The sequence below is a fragment of the Impatiens glandulifera genome, chromosome 5 (genome assembly GCF_907164915.1).
Source record: "Impatiens glandulifera chromosome 5, dImpGla2.1, whole genome shotgun sequence".
NCBI lineage: Eukaryota > Viridiplantae > Streptophyta > Magnoliopsida > Ericales > Balsaminaceae > Impatiens > Impatiens glandulifera.
Window position 1 is genome coordinate 38,610,309 of NC_061866.1, and position 18,006 is coordinate 38,628,314.

At 31.4% G+C, this 18,006-nt stretch overlaps 1 protein-coding gene and 2 non-coding genes across 3 annotated transcripts; all 3 read left to right on the forward strand.

Annotated features, from left to right (window-relative positions):
* Nucleotides 1-12,535: 12,535 nt before the first annotated feature.
* TRNAA-AGC lies at nucleotides 12,536-12,608 on the forward strand. The gene has a single exon. It is a non-coding gene; the product is annotated as a tRNA-Ala (tRNA).
* A 91-nt stretch (nucleotides 12,609-12,699) lies between these two features.
* TRNAA-AGC lies at nucleotides 12,700-12,772 on the forward strand. Its single transcript has one exon. It is a non-coding gene; the product is annotated as a tRNA-Ala (tRNA).
* A 983-nt stretch (nucleotides 12,773-13,755) lies between these two features.
* LOC124939309 lies at nucleotides 13,756-14,427 on the forward strand. Its single transcript, XM_047479794.1, has one exon. The coding sequence runs from the start codon at nucleotides 13,756-13,758 to the stop codon at nucleotides 14,425-14,427; it is 672 nt and encodes a 223-aa protein (XP_047335750.1).
* Nucleotides 14,428-18,006: the final 3,579 nt, after the last annotated feature.

Below are 18,006 nucleotides of genomic sequence, written 5' to 3' on the forward strand. Positions count from 1 at the left end.
AAGTTTCCAATTTTTTGAATTTTCTGTTTAAGGCCTTGAAGCTCGGATCTGTGCATTCAGAAAGCTTTCATAAGGATCAATGAGTGTTCTCAAATCCTTGGTAAGGTTCAAATTATCCTCAAATTCATATTCACAGTTTGAATTTGAAATTTTTATATTTCAAATTACGAAAGCTTGTATGCTTGTTGTTTATGTGATTTTATGATTGAATATTGATCATATGATCATTTAGAAACCATCTTGATATGATAGAATCGATGAATCAATCTAACAAACAAAAATCCAAATTTGAATTTTAAAAATAAAAAAAATGGGTTTGCTGTTCTTGAGTTAATTCGATCGAATCGCAGCCTAGAAAGCTTCCCAACATGATTGTAACGATGTTGTGAAATCATTTGGATCATGGTTGATCCATCCTTATCATGTTTGATCAAAATAAAAAAATTTCAAAATAAAATTAAATTTTTGATTTCTTGAATTGGTCAAAACGAAAAACCAATGTTCTTGTTTTGGTATCAATCAAGTATATGTGTTATAGGAAATATATTGGATATCTCTTTTCACTTCAAAATAGCCTTAAAATCAAAAACCCAATTTTTGATCAAAAATTGTTTTGAACAAATTGATCATCATCTAGGTTGATTCATACCTTGAGATGATGATCAACATGTTCCTAGGAGCTTTGTAAAGCTACCCAAGCTCTTAGATCAAAGAATCAGAGCTAAAAAAATGAATTTAAAAAAAATTAAATCCTTGTGTTCTTGAGGACCGAAGCTTGTGAGCCTAGGACCGAGAGATCCGACCGAGAATACTCGGTTCAGACTAAGACCAAGGACCGATAAAAATAAACTAGGATCGAGACTTAGGACTGGTGTTCTTTAGTTAGGACTGAGATCTAAGACCGATGTTCTTAAGCTAGGACCGAGACCGAAGATTCTCACCTAGGACTGATAGAATTTGAACCTAGGACCGAGATGTCTGACTGGGGATCCACGACTCCCAGGACCTATGACCGAGAAATCTAAACTTGGAACCTAGAATCCTAGACTTGGAACCGAGACTCCCGAGACCAAGGACCGAGGAACTGAGCCTATATTTAACCCTAGACCGAGAGGTTTATACACCTCGAGCGAGAAAACCTAACCCCATGCTAGCCCAAGACAGATAGGTTTTTACACATAGACTGGTAAGATTAGTTAAGGACTGAGCATCTTTAACACCTCAACCGAGAGCCTCCGGTACACAGTCCGAGAGCTCCCAAGCCCAGACCGAGGGTCTTTGGACCCCGATCGATAAAACCAGACCCAAGTACTAGGACCCCGATCCTAATGCCTATTTGGTTCCACTTTTCAAAATTCAAAATTATTTTTGTAATTTTGGGACTACAAATCTTTTTCTAAAATTACTGAAAAATTAAAAAATATTTTTGGTATATTTCCACAAAAATATTTCAATAAGGGCTTGTTTGGTGTTTATTTCTAAACCTTGATGCCTTTAAAAATGACTGATATTCTTTAGGTATTCCACCATAGTTATCATCCGCAACATGTATCAGCATTTAAATATTGATATTTCAATATTTTAAATAACGCTAAAACCTAGAAGCATGACTAGGCCCGGAAGAATAATTGGTTTAAACTAAAACATTATACATCTATTTTTTTAAAAGACAATTTTATAAATAGAGACCGTCTTTAGACGGGTACGGAGGATGAAGCGCGAAAGCCCTTTCCCGAGTATTACCAAACTTTGAACCAAAAACGAAACTATAAAATATGTTTGTACACGTATACCTTTTTATTGATATTTCTAAAATTATTTGCGACTCTAACTTCAAATAAATAATAATTTCTTAAATTAATTATGTTAAATTAATTTAAATCGGATTTCAAATCAAAGTGTCATTTGATTATAACAAATCCCCAGATTATTATAATTTGAATAAAATTAATTATTTTTACATAATTAATTTTAAAAGCTATCAGGTACTATCAAAATTTTTTAAAATAATGTTTTACTTTATAAAGATGTTTGACACGCAAACCAATGTTGAAACCATCGAACTTCAAGCCACCCAGGTCCCCATATTGCTATGTATCCTCCAAACACGTGTTAAACTACGGACTAGGGACTTTCCTAAGGGTTACAATTTTTTGCTGACTCTACTAGGGACTTAAAATGGTTAACTCAAAAACATAAACTTGGCTTTTAAAATGTTTGTATCATGTTTTCACACTTAATAGGATTGTCTTATAAGGTACAATGCCTTAAAAGACGCGTAGGTTTGACCTATTTTAAAGCTTTTATCCTTTATGTGAAAAGGCACATCACCCTCTTCTTGCAAAATAGTACTCGACTGGGATCGGTAGTTCTACACTTACGTGCAAAGATTGGAAATATAGAATGACAACTTGTTATAAACCGAGTGATATTGTGAGAGAAATAACTAAGAAACCAGGATCGACCCACCCTTTGGCGATGAGTTGTCCGATAGGACGTAGGCATTGTAAAGGTTGGAGTAAATTCCCAATTGAGTTGATATTCCATATTTTATTGCGGGGTTTACCCCTTCCACTATCGGTGAATGAGACTCTCTTACCCATTTTACCCCTAGAATAAAAAACTTGGTTATTATCACAAAGCTGGTTGTTTGTTGTGCCTAGACAACCAAAAGACCTCGTGACAACAATCTTTATGTGACTACTATATATGTATTATGTGTATGCACGTATAGTCTAAGTGAGCATTTTGAGCATGTTCATTCCTTTCAAAATAGACGCATGTTTGTACATGTTTTGAATTTACAGTCACCAACGATGTCCATGCTGATGGATGTCGCGTTGGTTCCCTAGATCGATAACTTTCACGCTAATGAATGGAATTATCGATATTATGGTCTCATTCCTATTATAAGGTTCATAAATTTCAAAGTGAACTCCAACTTCATGATGGAAATGCAGCAAAGGTGGAACCCTGTCAAATGAGCTTACTTCCTCGGTAAAAGGTCTATGTGCCCAACTATAGAGGAATTTGGGCTATTCTTATGATGAACAACAAAAATGTTTTCCATTTAAGGTCGTTTGTAGACTCAATACCCATCGAAGAGCTATTACAGGAAGAGTACTGCAGATAGTCCAAAATTACATTTGATATTATCCTCGCAAGAACGTACATCGATTTCCAGACTTGGAACAAGATGGAAATAAGAAATGGAAAGATCTCTCTAACGCTAGGGTCATCCATAATAACAATGTCAGTCCTACTGGATCATTTCTTTCTAACACTAGTAAACGGTAAACCCTTTTCGAGAATCATCGAAGTGACACACCAAATGCAAAGAGGCAATATAGATCCATTTAGTGTTATTCTAGCGGAGACGTTAATAGGCCTGAACAACTCATGTATATCTTCTAGCATGAGAAAAAGGGTTTTTCCCTTAATCCTATACATCTGACTGCTTGACAAGCTCAAGTGCTTGCCGCCAGTTTGCCTAATGGCATCATGTCCCCTTCTATCCAATATTAGAGAATGTATGAACTCTTTCCTAGACCTCTACTATAGAGCAACGAAAAAATCTGGGACATTCTCCCATGGTATCCCATCAAGAAAATGACTTACATGATGGATAAAAAGACATTAATCATGCTTATGGGTCTGGAATGGATTATATACTACTATGCCCATAACTTGTTCAAGCATTTCGGCTACAGATTTATCAATGTTGTCGTCGATGTAGATAAGCCCATCGATCGTGTAGCCTATACAAGATATCTCAAAAAATGGCATGATGTCTTTCAAATGAATATCATGTCAAAGCGAATGAAATACCTGAATCATATCCTCAAACAGTACGAGGAAGTTTAAGAAAATGAAGCGGAAGAATATGCTAGTGTCGGAATAGGATACAACTAGACTTAAAGCCTTTGATCTCCATCACACGCTTTTTCCCTTTTAAACTCTCTCTATAAAATATCAACAAGAGAGTCATGTACAATAGATGAGAGTTACGGGAATCGATACCCCGCATCTCCAAAAGGGTATCTGTTTAGGACCTTTATTTAATCCTAAAAGTTATTGTGATAATCGAAATGAGTTCTTTAGTCCTTTAGAGGTAATCCAAGGCTCAATCTTCTTTGATTTTGCATTTTCCTTGTTTTCATAATTATATGTGTTATGACTTTCATGAACACATAATGAGGGTATCTCCAAATGGTACATGTTTTTTTGTCGTTATTTTTCTCTTTTAGATAAATATTTCATTTAATTTTATAAGGGAATGTAGCTCAGATGGAAGAGCACTCTCTTAGCATGTGAGAGGTACGGGGATCGATACCCCGCATCTTCAATAGGGTATGTGTTCACGACCCTTCGTTTCATCATAAAAGTTTAATATGAGTTGAATATAAGTTGTTTCGTCCCTCTAGAGATAATTCATGGCTTAATCTTCTTTGATTTTGCATTTTTACTTGTTTTCATTGACTATATGTGTTATGACTTTCACGAACACATAATGAATGTATCTCCAATAGGTTATGTGTTTTTTTTATTTTCATCTTTATATTATTATTTCATTAAATATTACAAGGGGATGTAAATCAAATGATAGACCGCTCGCTTAGCATGCGAGAGGTACGGGGATTGATACCCCGCTTATCCAATAGGGTCTTTGTTTTTTGTCGTTATTTTTGTCTTTATATTAATATTCCTTTTCATCTTATAAGGGGACGTAGTTCAGATTGTGATACCTCGCATCTCCAATAGGGTATGTGTGCAGGACCCTACATTTAATCCTAAAAGTTTTAGTGAGAATCGAAATGAGTTGTTTAGTCCCTTTTAGAGGTAATTCACAACACAATCTTCTTTAATTTTGCATTTTTTTTCTTGTTTTCATTGACTATATGTGATATGATTTTAACGAACACATAATGAGGATATTTCCAATAGGGTATGTGTTTTTTCGGCGTTATATTACTCTAATATATTAATATTTCATTTAATTTTAAAAGGGGACGTAGCTTAAAGGGTAGAGCGTTTTCTTAGCATGTGAGAGGTATAGAGATCCATACCCCGCATCTCTAATAGTGTGTGCATTAAGGACCCTTCATCTCCAATAGGGTGTGCATTAAGGACCCTTCATTTAATCATAAGAGTTCAGTGAGAATCAAAATGAGTTGTTTAGTCCCTTTAGAGATAATTCATGGCTCAATCTTATTTGATTTTTTATTTTCCCTTGTTTTCATCGATTGTATGTGTTATGACTTTCATGAACACATAATGGGGATATCTCCAATAAGGCATGTGGTTTTTTCATCATTTTTTCCTTTTATATATTAAGGGGATGTAGCTCAGTTAGTAGAGCGCTCACTTAACATGTGAGAGGTACGGAGATCCATACCCCGCATCTCTAATAGGGTCTGTGTTTAGGACTTTTCATTTATTACTAAAAGTTGTAGTCTAGGGCTATAAATGAGTCGAGGTGAGCTCAAATCAGCTTGAGCTCGAATTCGACTCGTAGAAGTATTTATTAGTTTGGCTCAAACTCGAGCTCAAACAAATTTATATGGGGATGTAGCTCAAATGGTAGAGCGCTCGCTTAGCATGCGAGAGGTGAGGTATGGGGATTAATACCCTGCATCTCCACTAGGGTCATTAATTTTGTCATTATTTTCGTCTCAATATTAAAATTTCATTTAATTTTATTAAAGGATTTAACTCAGATGGTAAAGTGCAAACTTTACATGTGAGGGGTACGGAAATCGATACCCCGCATCTTCAATAAGGTATGTGTTCACGAACTTTCATTTATTCTTAAAAGTTTTAGTGAGAATCGAAATGAGTTGTTTAGTCTAGGGTTACAAATGAGCCGAGTCGAGCTCAAACTAGCTTTAGCTCGAATTTGACTCATAGAAGTATTTATTAGTTCGACTCGAGTTCGAACGAGTTTATAAATTTGAGCTCGAGTTCGACTCGATTATTTACCTATAAGTTTAACTCGACTCGCAAAGTTTGAACAAAAATTAAATTTTAATGTTCGAACTCAAACTCAAACCAAAATTCATTTTCAAAATGAAAATATCAAACTTTCATACATATTCAATAAGAGAAATGATGAAGTAACTTGAGTATACTAATTTCGAATGAAGTAATATTAAAAATGAAGCTTCGAATGAAGTAATATTAAAAATGAAGCGACGAAACAGGGAAAAGTGTTTGTGAATGAATGAGAATGAGAGAAATAGTGAAAACGTGAAAAAGAAAGAATACATAAAAATATATGATATGATTTTATAGTATATTGTTGTTATAATATAATATATTCTGTAAATATATTATAGAATATATCTACGGAATATATTATAGTATAACAATAATATAATATATTTTACTTTTGAATTTTTTTGGATAATATGATATAATAATACGGGTTTCACATATAGACTTTGAAAAACGAGAAAGTAAATAAAAATATTTGTTTTAAATTTTAATATTAAAAAATATATATATTATATTATTGGGCTCGAAAATGTTCGACAAATTATCGAACAAGTTTTATATGAGCTCGACTCAAATATTAAACGAGTGGGCTTGAGCTCGAACTTGATCAAAGTCAAAATATAATAGTTATTAACCTTTAATGATGATAATTTTAACCATAATAATGTTTTTTTCTGTCAATATTTTCCTTTTTATATTAATATTTCATCACGGGCTCGTACAACTCATTCTTCTTTCATTTTGTATTTTTAAATTCATTTTGTATTTTTCCTGTTTTAATTGATATATGTGTTATGACTTAGTTAATTACTAGAAAACATAATTCATAAATATATTAAGATGTATCAAGATCAATACAAGAGGTAGTTCATGAACAAACTAGAAAAGTACACCACTGCATACATAACTTGTAATATTAGATAGATAGAAAGTATATATTGTATGATGATATCCAAACAACCAACGGAACCATTCAAGGAATATTCACTTTTGGTAGGCTCGGAATGACGGGCAATGAAGGAATTTCGAGTTTTGGCAATGTAGGCACATTAGGAAGCTCCGGCTTTGGTAGTGTTGGGACCGTTGGGATTGGTAACGAGGGAAGCTCGGGCTTTGGAAATTCTGGCATTGGTAGTGAAGGAAGCTTGGGTTTTGGCAATTCTGGGATTGTTGGGACTGGCAGCGATGGGAGGTGCGGCTTTGGCAGTTCCGGGAAGGTTGTTTCTTGCGAAAGTTGACGAGAATCGCCTTGTTGTATCAAGGCAATAGTGAAGAGCATCAAAAACATAACGAGGGAAGATGATGAGCCCATTGAATTTAGATCTTTGATCTCTTTCAAGTTGTTATTTACTTATTTGTATGTTTGTTGTAGGAAGGATGGTGCATGTAATGTGTTTATATATAGGCAACAAGTGTGTGTGGGGTGGTAAAATCAAAAGGATTAACATTTTTTATTCTTTTTATTATTATTTATAATTGATAGATAAATAGATAGCTCAACTACCTTACCTATCTATATTGTGCTTCAACTCACCAAGCATTAATATTATATTATATTAACTTCCATACTTCACAACAGCTCTTACACAAATTATTCATTAAATAATAAATAAATACTGATTAAAAGATTTTATGTTTGTGATGTAAATTAAGTGATTATAAGGTAAGTAAAGTTTGAAAAAATAAATATTAAATAAAAAGATTTAAATGTTAAGTACTTGTTAATTAAGTTAATTTGATAAAAAATAAAAAATGGAGAAAGCAATACACATGCAATGGATTAATTAATTAATTCCATAATTTAAAGTTGTTCTTTTGGTGCATTAATATATTAAAAAAAATCTTCTTTTTTTTATTATCTAGTAGGAGACAAATACTAACAATATATTTACCGATGTTAATACTCAAATTATAATAATACATATTCCTTCTATAGATGAAGACGTAATATAATTCAAAGGGATGAGATGGTATTAGTTATTTTCATAAATAAATATCGATAAAAAAATAATATAAAAAAATTGTAATATGAGATTAAGGTGACTGATCGCTCAATCATTTTTTAAAAGCTTAAATATTAGAGAGAATTGATCATCAATCTTAAAGAAATTGATTTTTAAATATCTCAAAGTTTGAAAGTTGACCTAACTTGGAGAAATTTGTCTAACTTTCATAATGTATTTACTCTATTTAAATAGGTTCTGTATTAAATTGAAAAATATCATAAGTTGGAGTGGATACGTGATCAAATCCTTAACTATAAATAACAAGTGACAAAAGTCTTAGATATGAGACAAAAATATCTCGAGTTTGATAACTCTTACTGAAAACTACATGGTTATAGTCCGATCATTGTTTTACCCGGGAATAAAACCCGATCTCAAAGAAAAAATATATAAAAAAAGTCTCATATAGCAATGAAAACGATGTGAGAATGTGTGTGCAAAACACAACACAATCTTATTTGATCTTACATTTTTCTTGTTTTTATCGATTATATGGGTTATGACTTTCACAAACACATAACGAGGGTACCTCCAATATGGTACGTATTTTTTTCGGCCTTATTTTCCTCTTATATTTTAATATTTCATTTAATTTTAAAAAGGGCGTAGCTCAAATGGTAGAGTGCTCACTTAGCATGCGAGATAGCCCGCGTCCCCAAAAGGATCTGTGTTCACGAACCCTTTATTTCATCCTAATAGTTTATTGAGAATAAATATAAGTTGCTTAGTCCCTTTAGATGTAATTCATGGCTCAATCTTCTATGGTTTTGAAGAATTACTTGTTTTGATTGATTATATGTGACGTGACTTTCACGAACACATAATGAGGGTATCTCCAATAAGGTTCGTTTTTTTTGTCTTTATATTAATATTTCACTTAATGTTATAAGGGAATGTAGCTCAGATGTTAGACTCTCGCATGTACGAGGATCGATATCATGTATCTCTAATTTGGTCTTTGTTTTAGTCGTTAATTTCGTCTTTATATTATTAACTAACATTAATTTCGTGAATTTGCAAATGTAAGAATATAAATAAAAATATCATTTATGTATAAATATTTTGGAGAGAATTAATATTATTTAAATTTAATTAATTTTAAATTAGTTTTGTTTTATAATAAATAATTTCAATCAAAATTTAATGTTAATATATATTTTAAAATTTATCAAAAATCTAAAATTAAAAAAAAAATTATTTATATGAGTTTAAAATTTAATTTTGCTTATTTGAAACATATTTAAAAAAATATCAAATGTATAAATTGTTGCACAGACTAATCCTGAGAAGAAAAATAGTTTCGATAAAATGTATTCAAACATTGAGTTTTGGATCTAATTATATAAAATTCTTATTTAGTCTAATATTACTTATTGATTTACTTATTTAAAAAATAAAAATATTAAAAATCAAATAACTAATTCATTTGCATTTTTTGTTTTATATCTATATTGATTGTGTTGTTATTTTGTCTTTAGGTTAACTAGGATGAATCTAGCACGAATCAAATTATATAAAATTCTTCAATAGTCAAATATTACTTCTTATTGAATTACTTATTTAAAAAATAAAAATATTAAAAGATTACGTAACTAATTCATTTTCATTTATTTATATATATATTTTGTTATTATTTTTGTCTTTATATTAACTAACAAGAATCTCGTGCACATGTAATTAATAATATAAACAAAATAGTATTTCTTTTAATAAATATTTTGGAGAGAAATAATATTATTCAAATATAATTAATTTTAAATTGATTTTATTTTAATAAACTAATTTCAATCAAAAATTAATGTTAATATATAAGGGGATGTAGCTTAGATGGTAGAGCGCTTGGTTAGCATGCGAGAGGTATGGCGATTGATACTTGACATCTCCAATTGGGTCTTTGTTTTAGTCGTTATTTTCGTCTTTATATTAAAGAGCATTAATCTCGTGAATTTGCACATGTGACAATATAAACAAAATATTATTTATGTATAATATTTTACAGAGAATTAATATTATTCAAATTTAATTAATTTTTAAATTTATTTTGTTTTCTTAAAATTAATTTCAATCAAAATTTAATGTTAATATATATTTTAAAATATATCAAATATGTAATATTAAATCATTTATTTCTATGAGCTTAAAAAATGTATAAATGTTGCACTCAGATAAATTGACAAAATTTATTAAAACATTGAGTTTTGAATCAAATTATATAAAATTCTTCATTAGTATAATTTACTTATTTAAAAAATAAAATTTAAAAATCACTTCATTTGCATTTTTTATATCTATATTGATTTTGTCGTTATTTTCGCCTTTATATTAAGTAACATTAATCTCGTGTATTTGCATATGTGAGAATATAAATAAAATATTATTTAAGTAAAAAAATTTTTAAAGATAATTAATATTATTCAAATTTAATTAGTTTTTAAATTTGTTTTGTTTTTTTAAAATTAATTTCAATCAAAATTTAATGTTAATATATATTTTAAAATTCATCAAATATCTAAAATTAAATAATTTATTTTTATTAGCTTAAAAAATGTATAAATGTTGTACGCAGCTAAATTGACAACATCAATTATGTAAGAAGAAAACTAGTTTTGACAAAATGTATTAAAACATTGAGTTTTGATATAATATTACTTCTTATGATTTACATATTTAAAAAATAAAAATACTAAAAAATCACTTAACTAGCATTAATATATAATTAGTTTTTAAATTTGTTTTGTTTTCTTAAAATTAATTCAATCAAAATTAAATGTTAATATATATTTTTAAATTGATCAAATATCTAATATTAAAAATTTATTTTTAAGAATTTGAAATTTAATTTTGTTTATTTGAAAAATATTTCAAGAAAATATTAAATATATAAATTTTTGTACGCATACAAATCACATAAATCGACAACATCAATTGTGTGAGAAGAAAAATAAATTTGACAAAATTAATAAAAATTTATATATTAAAAAATTGAGTTTTGAATCAGATTATATAAAATTTAATTGTTGAAAAAATAAAAATACTAAAAACTCAAGCAACTAATTCATTTGCATTTTTTTAATACCTATATTGATTATTTAGTAAAAATTGACATTAATAAAAAATATAAAAAATTAATTGTCTTAAAATATATTATTATGATAGATAAATGGACAAACATTACAAAAATATTTAAATTTAATATATATATATATATAAATAAATTAAATAAATTAAAAATATTTAGTAACATATATTTTTCTCTTTAAATTTTGTATCAATTCTAAAAAAATATTATTTATAATTTTGTATAGTATTACAGTGTTTCAATGTATATTTTATAATAATAAATAAGTCTCAAATATAATTTTAATCATTTTAAAACTTAAAATATTGAGTTAATTTTTTTTAAATTTGTTTTCTAATTTAAATATTTTTTATTAAGTTATTTTTTTTTCTTAATTTACTTTTATAAAATATTTTTTACTTTTTTTACTTCAGTATTTTTATTTAATAAAATATTAAAAAATATAATATTTTTTATTCAACAATAACATTAATAATTATTTAATAAAAATAGTTTAATATTATAATTTTTGTGTAAAATTATATATATATATATATATATATAAAAGAACACTATAAATTAAAATAACAAAGTTTTATTAGTCCCTTTAGAAGTGTTTCTTGGCTTAATCTTATTTGATTTTGCATTTTAAATTGATTATATGTATTATGACCTTCAAAACACATAATGAAAGTATCTTCAATAGGGACTATGTTTTTTTCATCTTTATATTAATATTTTATTATACTTTACAAGGGATGTAAATCAGACGATAAAGTGCTTGCTTAGCATACGGGGATCGATACCCCACTTCTCCAATAGGGTCTTTGTTTTTTTTCATTATTTTTGTCTTTATATTAATATTTTATTTAATTTTATAAGGGGACGTAGTTCAGATGTTAGAGTGCTCGCTTAAAATATGAAACCTCGCATCTCCAATAGGGTCGGTGTTCAGGACCCTTCATTTAATCCTAAAATTTCTAGTGAGAATCGAAATGAGTTGTTTAGTCCCTTTAGAGGTAATTTAGGGCTCAATCTTCTTTGACTTTACATATTTCCTTATTTTCATTGATTATATGTGTTATGATTTTCACAAACACATAATGAGGATATCTCAATAGGGTATGTGTTTTTTTTTCCTCTTATATATTCATATTTCATTTAATTTTATAAGTGGATATAACTCAGAGCACTCTCTTAGTATGTGAGAGGTACGAAGATCCATAATCTGCATCTCCAATAGTATTTGTGTTAAGTTTCAGTTAATCATAAAAGTTCTAGTGAGAATCGAAATGAGTTGTTTAGTGCCTTAGAGATAATTCACGGCTCAATCTTATTTTATTTTTCATTTTCCTTTGTTTTCATCGATTATATGTGTTATGACTTTCACGAACACATAATGAGGATATCTTTAATAGGATACGTGTTTTTTTTTTGTCGGTTTTTTCATCTTACATATTAATATTTTATTTTATAAGGGGATGTAGCTCAGATGGTAGAGCGCTCGCTTAGCATGCGAGAGGTACGGGGATCAATACCCCGCATTTCCATATGTTTTGTTTTCACGACCTTTTATTTATTCCTAAAAGTTATACTGAGTTTGAATTCGACTCGATTAAACGAGTTCAAAAAATTTTATAAGGGGATGTAGCTCAGATGGTAGAGCGCTCGCTTAGCATGCGAGAGGTACGGGGATCGATACCCCGCATCTCCAATAGTGTCTCTAGTTTTTGTCATTATTTTCTTCTATATATTAATATTTCATTAATTTTATAGGAGGATGTAACTCAGAATATGAGTGAGTGCAAGCTTAACATGTGAGAGGTATGAAGATCGATACCCCGCATCTCCAATAGTTCTTGTTCATGACATTTCATTTATTCATAAAAGTTTTAGTGAGAATCGAAATGAGTTGTTTAGTCTAGGGTTACAAATGAGCTGAGTCGAGCTCAAACCAGCTTGAGCTCGAATTCGACTCGATAAAGTATTTATTAGTTCGGCTCAAATTCGAGCTCGAACGAGTTTATAAATTTGAGCTCGACTCAACTATTTACCTACAAGTTCGACTCGACTCGCAAAGTTTGAATTAAAATTAAATTTTTAAGCCCGAACTCAAACTCAAACCAAAATTTATTTTCAAAATGAAAATATTAAACTTCCATACCTATTTAACGAAATAAATGATTAAGTAACTTGAGTTTACTAATTTCGAATGAAATAATATTAAAAATGAAGCGACGGAAGAGGGAAAAAAGTGTTTGTGAATAAATGAGAAAAATCGTGAAGAGGGAAGAGTGCTTATGAATGAGTGAGATAAATAGTAAAAATAATAATGTTTGTGAATAAATTGAAAATATATGAAAAAGAAAGAATACGTTAAAATATATGATATTGTTGAAATTTGCTTGAGTTCTGTTATTTTTCCTTATTTTTAGTAATTCAGTTTTAGTTAGTGGTTTAGTGGATAATTTCTAAGAGAGTTTCTAATAGATCATGTCCATGTCCGTGTATTTCCCTACTTTTTAGTTCCACTATCTAGTCATTTAGTAGTATTTAAATGATTTCAGTTTAATGAAAATAATTAAGTTTTCCTTCCATCTTTTTTTCTTTTAAAATAACCAACAAATTGGTATCGGGGCCATCTTCTTAAGGGACCTGTGAGTGAGAGATACCTACCACGACATCTACCTTTTTTCTATGGATTCAGATATACCTTTTACATCATTAGCACCACATGTGTTCAATGGTAACAATTATCATGTCTCAGCTACTCGAATGGAGGCTCATCTGGAGGTAAATGATCTTTGGGAAGCTATTGAAGAGGAGTATGTAGTGCTAGAATTACAAACTAACCCAACACTGGCACAGATGAAGAATCACAAAGAGAAGAAGACAAGGAAGTCAAAGGCAAGGGCTAATATGTTTGTTGCTGTGTCATATGAGATTTTCATCAGGATAATGACTATAAAGTCAGCATTTAAGGTCTGGAAATTTCTCAAAGAAGAGTATGTAGGAAATGAAAAGATTAAGGGGATGCAAGTTCTTAATTTAATTAGGGAATTCAAGATGGTGAAGATGAAGGATTCAGAGACCATCAAAGAGTACTCTAATAGATTACTCACAATTATCAACAAGGTAAGATTGCTTGGCATTGAGTTTCCTGATTCTAGATTGGTTCAAAAGGTGTTGGTAACTATTTCTGAAAGGTTTGAGGCTACCATTTCCTCATTAGAGAACACTAAATACCTGTCAAAAGTTAGTCTTATAGAAATCTTGAGTGCCTTTCAGGCACAAGAACAGAGAAGATTGATGAGAAATGAAGGGTTTGTAGAAGGCATTGCTAGCAAAAGTGCAGTCAAGCCAAAGTGAAAAATGGAAGAAGAACTGGAAAAGCAAGAAAGAAAGTGCAGGTTCAAATTTTCCAAGCACAAGTAGAAGTTTAAACCAGACTTTCCTCCTTGTAAGTACAGTGAGAAGAAAGGTCATGCACCTTTTAGATGTTGGCTTGTGGACAATGGATGCACCAACCACATGACATTTGATTGAGTCCTCTTCAAAGAACTGGACACATCATTCAACTCCAAAGTTAAAATTGGCAATGGAGAGTACATTGCAGTCAAGGGAAAAGGAACTGTGGCAGTAGGCAGTCCCTCAAATACTAAGTTGATTAAAGATGTGTTATTTGTTCCCAACATCAATCAAAATTTATTAAGTGTTGGTAAGCTACTCGAAAGAGGTTTAAAGGTAATCTTTGAGGGAAAGGAGTGCCTAATGAAAGATGTAGATGGGGTGAATGTGTTCAAAGTCAACATGAAAGTGAAAAACTTTGAACTATATCCACTAAAGGAAGAGCAATCAGCCTATTCAGCTACAATATCTCAAGCTGAGATTTGGCATAAAAGGCTGGGCCATTTCCATCATAATGTAGTACTGAATTTGCATAAGAAAGAGTTTGTAAAGGGGCTGCCTCAATTAGAGGCTAACTTGCCAGAATGCAAGGCTTGTCAATTAGGAAGGAATAAATATTTCCTTTCAATCCAGCAACCTAGAGAGTAATTGAGAGGCTAAAATTGATCCACACAGACTTTGTTGGGCTTCACAGAACTCCTTCACTGGATGGGAGTAAGTATTACCTAGTTTTCATTGATGACTATACAAGGATGTGTTGGATCTATTTTCTCAAGTTGAAGTCTGAAGTTGCTGGTGTGTTTTTGAGATTCAAACAGTGGATAGAAGCTTAAAGTGGCTACAAGATTCAGGCTTAAGGTCTGATAATGGCAAGAAGTACACCTCAGAATAATTCAATCAGTTCTGTGAAGAAGCTAGGATTCAACACCAACTAACAGCCTCATACACTCCTCACCAGAATGGAGTGAGTGAGAGGAAGAATCGCACTATCATGGAGATGGTAAGATATATGCTTCATGAGAAAGACTTGCCAAAGGAGTATGATATTAAGAGAACTATACGTATACAATATGTAATCTAGGTTGACAATACCTTAGTAATTGCCAATAAGATGAGAGATTAGAGGAGTAGAGAATGAGAATAATTGCAGATCTGCAATTTTGATAGGAAGAAGAGATTGAATTAGAAGATGAGATGCAGAATGAGAATATGAAGAGTTAATCAGGGTTACCTGAAGAGTCAATTAATCATTCGTGTTTCTATTCCAGTTCAGCAAATATTTAAAGCAGAATCATTCACCCCTTTACCAGACTCTCTAACTGCCTTTGCCAACTGACAAGGCCAGCTGTTACTGCCCTTCTGTTATAACTAATGCAGTTACTGAAGACCTTTCATATGCCGTGTAACAGCTTATTCCAAACTAAAAAACATGCTGTGTGAATACAGCTTATTAACAACGAAATTACCGAAATTACCGAACCTGCCGACTTCGTTAACAATTCGTCGACTTATTAAGAGTTAGAAAACCTAACCCTAAAATCCTCTCGTAACATTAGCCTCCCCATCAACACTTGTTCGCCCACGAACAAGTTGATTGAAAGAAGTTGTGTCTCACACCGTCAACACAAATTGAGGATACTTTGTCATCAACCATGACTCTTCCTCCCAGCTAGCATCATCATCTGAAGCGTTAGACCACATGATCAGGAATTGTCCCATACTGACTCCATCCTTCCAAACAATTCTCTCATCTAGAATTACCACTGGTTCCACAAGGCTGTCCTCTTGTAAGATAGGAATATGAGAATTGGCTACTGCATTTCCCCTCGTAACATTAGCCTCCCCTTCAATATTTGTTAGACCACGAACAACACAATTAAAAGAAGAAGCCAACTTATTTCCAACAAATCAAAGTTTTGGAAATTCATGTTCCAACCAAAATTCATTCTCCCCTGTAGATAATAAATGAAGGTTTAACTGACACTCCCAAGTATCTGGTGGCTCTTCAAACCACACAAATTATTTCAAAATATCTCCCAATTGTAAGGCATAAGAACAATTGCAAAGCTCTGCATCTGGGGGTTCTTCAAACCATAATAAGTATTTGCATCTCATCCATGTTTTATGCCATAAAATTTTCTGAAAGCAAGATCCAACATCTTGAGATTTCTCGAACCACGAAATCTGGACGCAATTTGGACTTGGCGCTAAGTATGCTTGAGAAATGGGATCAAACGACAACATCCTATCTTCAAGGCCCAAAACATCTTCAAATATTTCTATAAATTTTACTTCTCCCAAGTCAACCCGATAATGATCTTCTTTTCCAACGTAGGTTGTCTTCGCATTCTCTTTGTCATCGTACACTTGTGAGACTTGCAAATAAATAATAGAAGAACTTGAATTATCGTAGATTTCTTCATCGAGACTGAGATTGTCGTGTTTAATATCATGAGTATTCGAAGTCTCCATTTCTTTTCCATAACAAAAGTCTTTAACAGGAGGTGCGTCTTCCACTTTAGAACAATCATCATTAAAAGAGGTTTTGTCTTTGTTTAGAGCCGAATATGTCAATGGGGAAGGCATCGATTGTGAATGTATCAATGTGGAATTTGTCGATTGTCCAACATCTTCTACAGGTTGATTGTCATCTTCCAGTAACTCATCGGATTCGACTATCAATTTTTGACGATCGTTTTCCCACTTTTGCCTTGTTATTTCTTCATCGGCTTTTTGTTTCTGTCTTTTAATTTCATCAGCGATCCTCCATGATTTTAACAAGTCGGTTATTTGTTGACACTGTTCCGGGATTATCTTCCACGGTTCTGGTTGCACTTTCTTTTGTATATGTCGTGGATCGTCCCTGACACATAACCCAAACTCACATCGCAATAGTTGTTTTAGCTCTCTCCACGTCAATCCTCTGCTGAGAGTTTTCATGACCACGTGTTCCCTAAGCCATCGTAGTGCCTTTTCCCTCATGTGACTTGTCGCAAGATGAACCTCGTCTTCTTCAAGTGTGTCGTTAACCCGAAAAAATCTTTCTGTCTCATAAATCCAGTCTTCAACATCTTCGACATTTTCTCCAAAGAATTTTGGAAAATTCATTTTGACAACTCACTGTACTTTATTCATTCATACGCCCTATGTTTATGATTTTCATTCAACTATCCGTCGATACGTGTTTCCACCATATTGCCAAGAATGTCGCTCTGATACCAATGATATTAAGAGAACTATACGTATACAATATGTAATCTAGGGTTGACAATACCTTAGTAATTGCCAATAAGATGAGAGATTAGAGGAGTAGAGAATAAAAATAATTGTAGATCTGCAATTGATAGGAAGAAGAGATTGAATTAGAAGATGAGATGCAGAATGAGAATAGGAAGAGTTAATCAGGGTTACCTGAAGAGTCAATTAATCAGTCGTGGTTACTATTCCAGTTCAGCAAGTATTTAAAGCAGAATCATTCACCCCTTTACCGGACTCTCTAACTGCCTTTGCCAACTGGCAAGGCCAGCTGTTACTGCCCTT

Bases quoted from the DNA above. Each gene is read 5' to 3' on its own strand.
- LOC124939309 (XM_047479794.1), top strand. From the start codon at position 13,756: ATGGATTCAGATATACCTTTTACATCATTAGCACCACATGTGTTCAAT.